Below are 7,550 nucleotides of genomic sequence, written 5' to 3'. Positions count from 1 at the left end.
GAAAGGTGTAGCCAAGCCTGCATGTATCAGTGGCACTGTCAATTACCTATCTCAAGTAATTATACCTTTATGACTTTTTTGGATTTATCTGCTTTCAGTAATTCCTTTAGCCTATACCAATATATATATGTGCTCTTGCCAACTACATTGCTGTCGTTGTCCAGCCAAACACATGGCGTGACAAGGAGTTGGCATGATAGCGCAATCAGACTGGCATTCAGGCTAGGATTTATCTAATAACAATATATGCTAAATATAGGCTGCCTATTCTTGCAGGCCTGTAAATGACTCACGGAACGACTGTGAAGCAGTGAGCACCCAGAGGTTGTTGAGGATAGTCCCGCCACAGAGGTGCCACGACTTCACCTGCACGCTGGCCTGCCAAGGCCAAGCACCACAGGTGCATCACGCCCTCCAACAACACGTGACCCTCCTGGAGCGTCTGCCAACGGCCGCTGTCAGCATGCAATCATTAACAACACCGAATATTGGACGTTTAGAATGTACATTTATGTTTCAGTTCAAGTTTTGATTTATATTAGAAAGGGGGAAGATCTCCCATGTGTCAGTTAAATAGAATCAGCGTTCGCGTCATGGCAACTTTGAGACACATTCAGGCCACGTTCAAGCATCATTTAGCGCCGGCTCCAAGTGCAAACCCTAGCCTACTCGTTGCGAACAAGTCTACGACTTACTTCCCGGTGCTGAAACTTCAGACAACAATACACTTATATACAGGGCACATAGAAAGATTCCAAATGCCCTAAAGTCCATTACTTGAGTGAGGAAATGTAGGCTAGATGGACTAAACTGACAGGTGGATCCAATCGGGGGTTCATTCATTGATTCCTTCATTGATTGTTTCAAAGTGTCGACATTGTGACGTAATACCACGTTTGGTCACTCTTCAATTAGTACTGCAGGCTTGTAAAAAAACGGGGATAATGTTGATACCCTTGAACAATGTTATAGGTTTATCCTACCATAGCCTACAATCTAATTTCTGATTTTGCATATCCTTATTTGCAACGAATTGTAGGCCCAATTTCAAGTTTCTCATGTAATCATTTTAGTAAAATATTCCTGTAGGTCTATACCAACAACTCATTACTTTGCCTACCATGTACCATGTAAGCCGCGTATCATCCATCAGAAATCTTACAAGACTGTAAAAAGTGGTCCACACCATGTTCAGCTGATATGGCTTGGCTCATTAAGTCGCCGTGCCTATGTTGAACGTCTTATAGGCTAGTCTTCTTTTAACGATTTCACATCTCGTGGAGGTATTTGAGCAAATGTTAGATAACAATTCACCTGTTTATCATAGGCCTATTTTTAAGCGAAGATGAATGGTGGTGGTGGTCACTGATTTCTTCAGTGAAAGGCACTTGGCGACACTCCCTTACATTTCTGCTGAGAGTCATCAATTATGCAGCCAGGGTAGCTGCAAGTACTGAGAGGGAAGATAGCAGCAACAATATGGCGACAACCGCAGTTTCTCCCGAATCTTTTCGACATCTGCAGTCCTACAACGCCTTTCTGGGTTCCTTGTAACGCTTATAAAGTAGGTGAATTCTTAGCTTTTTCTAAAACGGTTGCATGTTTTGACGAATCGGTTGGTTATAGTCTGTCAATAGCCTTATAAAAATGTCGCAGAGCCGCTCTCTGACCAGCATTTTTTGTTGTTGCTTGAATAGGCTGCCTGCCAGAGCCTAAACCAGATTCCCGTTATATTTAAGCTTAATCGATATATTGCTAATTTCTTTCACAGAGCTAACCATAATATTGTTCAGATAAATAGGAAAAAATATGAGGTGACGATGTCCCCGATTTTGACTGCTTAAAAAACTAAACGATTACATTTAAAAAAAAAATCTAAATGTATGATTATCAAACGAAAATGAATGATTTCGTGCTTAAATTTGTATTTATTTTCGTGACAGTTGTGCCACGCAGCAAATATGGGCCAATGTATGGCGATTAGAACCAGTAGCCTAATGTGATAGCCTAATTCTCTCCTCCACCATGCATTTAAAAAAAATCATCCATCTATTCTAGCCTATTCTAACATGTAGGGGGGTGGGGGGTGTTGGTACCAGAGTCTTTCAAACGGTGCCGCTATCCTTCACACATCTTTTTCATCCACCTTTCATCTAAAAAAATATATAATCAAAGCAAGAATCTTATTACCGTTGTAATTTCGTTGCATACACATACCCTGGTATCGACCTGGTGGTCGACATGGCTTTACGGGTGTGGTAGCCTACATACTGTATCTCCTTCCTTCAAGGAGCCTATTTTAGGACTAGGCAGCGTGTTAAACGCTCAGAATATCCTAGAAACACTGAATTATTGGAGAAAATGATGGAGAACAATATTTTTTTCTTGAGTAAATGATGTTGATGGCGACAAGGTAGGACTATGTGTTCGAGATGGGACTTTTGCTCCGTGGAAAAACCTGAGCATAACATAGAAACCACCCACTGCAGCATTTCGCAGTGTTTCCTAGGCTCTGATGGGCCGCACTTTTGGGTAGGCTGCTGCTAAACGTGTGCATCGCAATATCTCTGCACGATGCTTGTCATGCCTTATTATGTAAAGCCTACAAACCGACTTTGTAATTCGATTGGCAACGATAGAATGATCGATATTAATGTTTATACATCAGAACAAACACACCATTCAGCAATAGCTCGCCTATTGCGCCTGTGAAAATGAGATTAGATAACAACGATACAGTGGCCTAGTGTGCATGTCTTTGCCAGGGAGATTGGTGTCATTGAGCTTATAATATAGTAAACAATAGTATAAACTGAAATTGATAGGGCCATCGACTACCAGAAATAATGGCAGGTGGTGCAACAACCCACAGAGACCTGCCTGCTTCTTTACAGAATATAGATTGCCATCATACCATGACGCCGAATGTGTAGCCTAGGGTATGTTTGGAAAATTAAAGGGGTGGTCATTATGTAAGGGCTTTTTAGGTAGCCTAAGGACATTTGGCCACCGGTTTACATGTGAGACACGGTCGTTAACGGGAAAAGCTGCATGGTGCTCTCTGTCTGAAATGGTTACATAAAACATGCTGGTGCACCGCTACTGGATGAAACAAAATTGCTGAAAAACGGTTAATTTCGTATGTCCCATTGGGTCCAAGTAAGAATAGAATGAGGGATGGTTGCTATCACATTATGCTGATGCATAGCCTTATTTTACACCAGCCAGTGTGTAACATTTAAGTCGGTAAGTAAAACGCTGTAGCCTAAACAACCATCATGTGCTTTTTGATCTTGCTTGATGAGTTAAGTGTTTGTTTTATCAACGTGACATATTTAATTATCGGATTATACCACACCTGCAGCCCATATCCTTGTTAGGCGACAGGGTAATGGCTTACTATGTCTATAGGCTCATGGCCTGCATGCATCCCAAAATCTTGTTGTCTTGTTTGTCCTGTCATCTATATCCCTTTTGAGTGTAAAGCAATAACATAAAAAGAGTGACGAAGTTGATATCGCATTAAAACGGCTATTTTGTAACCTGATATTTCAGCCGCTAGTCCCCTTCCTTGCTCGATCTTGTGGTGCTGAAATGGACAGCGCCCGTGAGAAGCGTGAGATGAGGGATTGGAATGCAGCTTTCCTTCTCTTATCTCCGATTTTCGGCTGCAATATGAGATTTTAGCATTTTCTAATTGTTTCATGAGCTGTAAGGTCAGTTATGTTGTCAATCCCTGTAGTTAGTTATATTGTGCAAAGGCAAACAACACAATTATACAATCTCTACAGTGGACGAGCATTCAGCATGAGAACAAACCCTGACATTTTTGTCATTTGTTGAATCGAATCTTTAATTTGAAATCGTGAGATTTATACAACGTTATTCATTGCAATATGTTAGCAGGAAGTTTCGATATTTACAGGTTTCTAAATGATGAATGATAGGCCCATTTTGGATGTAGGCCTGGGCCTCATCCTCCTTCGACCTTCTGGGTCTGATGAGAGATCTGATTCAGAGGTTAGATATAAACCTATACAGAATGTGTAGGCTATAGACTGTACCATTTGTAAAATGTGCGATTTGTTCTGATATTTGTTTAACATACCTGTAATCTGGACAGCATGATTTTGCTATATGGACAGAAGTACCCTCCTGGAGACGCTTTGAAATGGTCTTTTGACAGATGTGATGCCCCGGCATGATTCTGTACTAATGTCATGTACGGTACAGTATCCTATTATGTGAGGTATGATGTGGGAAATAGATCTACTGAATTGCAACTGAATTGGGGCTGTTTTGATACTTTCTTAAGGAAATTCAAAGCAAAAGTATAGTTATACTGTTTTGGGACCCCATAAGCAAGCTACTGTAAGACAGTGCCAATGTAAGTGGAAGTTCTGGTATTTTATTAGTGGGATTAAACTGTGTAGTGACAGTGTGTCAGAGTTTTGCTCTGATTAGTCTCTCTCTCTCTCTCTCTCTCTCTCTCTCTCTGTGTGTGCGTGCGCGTGCGTGTGTGTGTGTGTAGGCTCTCAATGTGTGCTCTCAGGCAAGGGAGGGACTGCTGCTGCTGGCTCATTCATCCCCCTGACCGCTGTCTTAGTATCTTCATCCTTTTTGCTTAAGAGTCACGCGTCCCAAATGGTACCCTATTCTCTGCACTACTTTTGACCAGATTCCTATAAGCACTGGACTACTTTTGACCAGATTCCATTAAGCGCTGGACTACTTTTGACCAGATTCCTATAGGCACTGGACTACTTTTGACCAGATTCCTATAAGCACTGGACTACTTTTGACCAGATTCCATTAAGCGCTGGACTACTTTTGACTAGATTCCTATAAACACTGGACTATTTTGACCAGATTCCATTAAACGCTGGACTACTTTTGACCAGATTCCTGTAAGCACTGGACTACTTTTGACCAGATTCCTGAAGGCACTGGACTACTTTTGACCAGATTCCTATAGGCACTGAACTACTTTTGACCAGATTCCTATAACACTGGATTACTTTTGACCAGATTCCTATAACACTGGATTACTTTTGACCAGATTCCTATAACACTGGACTACTTTTGACCAGATTCTTATAGGCACTGGACTACTTTTGAAAAGAGCCCTATGGGCACTAGTCAAAGGTAGGGCACTATGTAAAGGGAATAGGGTGAAATTTTGGCTGCAGGCAAAACTACGAATACAGTATAGCCCTAAAAGCATGATGTCATCCCATGATCATGTAGCATCTCATGTAGCCATCTCATGTAGAATCTCATGCAGCATCTCATGTAGAATCTCACATAGCATCTCATGTAGCCATCTCATGTAGCATCTTTAGCTCTGTCAAGTAAGTGTCTATATTGTCAAACTAGGAAACATGACCCTATGAATGCACTTATGAGGCAAAACATTGTAAAACATTTTTTACCTTTAATCAAACTGGGAAAGACCCAAAAGGTAAGAAACCTTTTTTACGAGGGGAAGCCTATGAATGATAGGCTATGCATTGTGCTGCTGTTGTAAAACAGATTCTGTTGTACTATAGTGTGTCTGTGTATTCTCTGAATCAGCAGGAAATACAGGTCAGTGGAAGGTATTTCCTTACAGTTACACATCCCATTAGTCTTTTGTGGTCTGCTGGGTCTGTTGCCAGATGGGTCTCTTATTGCCTGTATTGGCACAGAGATTCATGACATGACACATTTCTATACTACTACTATATTATTACCATAATATTATTGTGTTTCCTACATTGGGCCAAGCATGGTTAGCATGGATTGTGACAGTGAGAAACTTATAAATTTCATAAAATGAAATGGCAAGTATTCTAATTCTATGCTTGCCATATGTAGACAATATTAGTGTTTTATACTGGGTTGGTAGTCAGGATGAAGCTCCTCCTCCAAGACGCTACCCATCAAATCCTTTCATCATCGTAATAATATCCTTTGAATATTCATATTCCTTTCAGTAAGTTGACACATCTCTGATTTCAACACGCCTGAATCAACCACACCTTTTAAAAATGATGCAGTTAGTATCTTCAATTGATAATGAGCACAAATAATATATCAATCTGAGTAAAACGCTATTGAGTAGTTTCTACCCCCAAAATACTTATCTTTTTAAATTTTAATAAAACACAAAGTGTCACCTATAGCACTTAATGGCTTCCTCACAAATGGCACCCTGCTTCCTGTATAGTGGACAACTTTTGACCATTGGGCTATGTAAACTATATAGTGACTAGGGTGCCATTTGAGATGCAGACAATGATCAAACCTACTTGTCATATCTATCATAGATGAAAGCCATTGACTCATATTTGTTCCTTCTTTCTACATCTGTAGTGTGTTTCGAAAATAGCAGCATCATTATTTGATGTTTTCGTTGGCATTTTTAGTTTGATGATCTCACATTAAAACCCTTATCTCTCATTCAGTGTTAGTGTCTGGGGGCCCGTACCAAATGGTACCCTATTCCCCACATAGTGCAATACTTTGGACTAAGGCCCATAGAATTCTGGTCAAAAATAGTGCACTATATAGGTAATAGGGACACATTTGGGACACACATTCTGTTCTTTTCTTCTTCTGTCAAGACTAGACTGTACTGGTCCATTTCTGTGATGGCTCTGCTGTGACAGAACTAGAAATACCTTCTCATGCTCTGAGGCTCTTCCTTACTGTAGACAAACAGGGAGAGAGTATCTGCACCCAAAATGGCACTCTATCCCCTATATAGTGCACTACTTTTCACCAGGGCACATAGTGCATGCACAAAAAGAGTTACACTCAGTAATAATAATGATAATACTTCCAGTTCATACAGATACATCTTGCTGTTATGATAATTCATGTATTACATTTACAAAAAATGCAAAAAATTATTCAAACCATTTAATATTTTATGCCTTTTATTTTCAAGAAAAATACATAGAAAACTCAAGGGCCTCAACTCCTCTCTTGGCTCAATTGTTCTTCTTTCTCCTCCTCTCTACTCTCTCTCTTTGGCCCCCCAGAGCTGGTTACAGTGGATGGTACAATACTTGATGACCAAGTAGCTGCAGGATGAAAACATGGCTGCACCCCTTATGGCACCACCAGGACCTGACAGCTTCAAGTATTTTACCGCGGAATCATTGGCTAACATCGAGCTCCGGATCAACGAGGAGAAGAACAAACCGCCGCCCAAGCAGGACAGCAGTCACCGTGACGACGACGATGACAACAAACCCAAGCCCAACAGCGACCTGGAGGCTGGGCGGAATCTGCCCTTCATCTATGGCGACATCCCTAGTGGAATGGTGGCGACACCACTGGAGGATTTGGACCCCTTTTACCAGGCTCAGAAAGTAAGTGAGAAACACACCTCCTCCGTGTCCCCTTCTCTATCACACGAACACACACACATCCCTTCTTGCCCTTGCTTTTTCTCAACACCTTACATCAAAGATACAGTGCCTTCTGAAAGTATTCAGACCCCTTGACTTTTTCCACAGTTTACGTTACGTTACAGCCTTATTCTAAAATTAATTAAATTGTTT

At 41.0% G+C, this 7,550-nt stretch overlaps 1 protein-coding gene across 2 annotated transcripts in view; it reads left to right on the top strand.

Moving 5' to 3' along the window:
• Positions 1-1,412: 1,412 nt before the first annotated feature.
• The window catches only part of scn8aa (sodium channel, voltage gated, type VIII, alpha subunit a), a 91,249-nt gene continuing 85,111 nt past the window's right edge, over positions 1,413-7,550 (top strand). For both annotated transcript variants that reach the window (XM_064957668.1, XM_064957669.1), the window contains exons 1-2: positions 1,413-1,564; positions 7,026-7,358. In XM_064957668.1, coding sequence (XP_064813740.1) covers positions 7,083-7,358 — 276 coding nt within the window. In that variant the 5' untranslated portion in view covers positions 1,413-1,564; positions 7,026-7,082. The remainder of the gene's footprint in view (positions 1,565-7,025; positions 7,359-7,550) is intronic.

Source organism: Oncorhynchus masou, chromosome 33 (genome assembly GCF_036934945.1).
Source record: "Oncorhynchus masou masou isolate Uvic2021 chromosome 33, UVic_Omas_1.1, whole genome shotgun sequence".
Lineage (NCBI taxonomy): Eukaryota > Metazoa > Chordata > Actinopteri > Salmoniformes > Salmonidae > Oncorhynchus > Oncorhynchus masou.
This window is presented reverse-complemented; position numbering and strand designations above follow the sequence as displayed.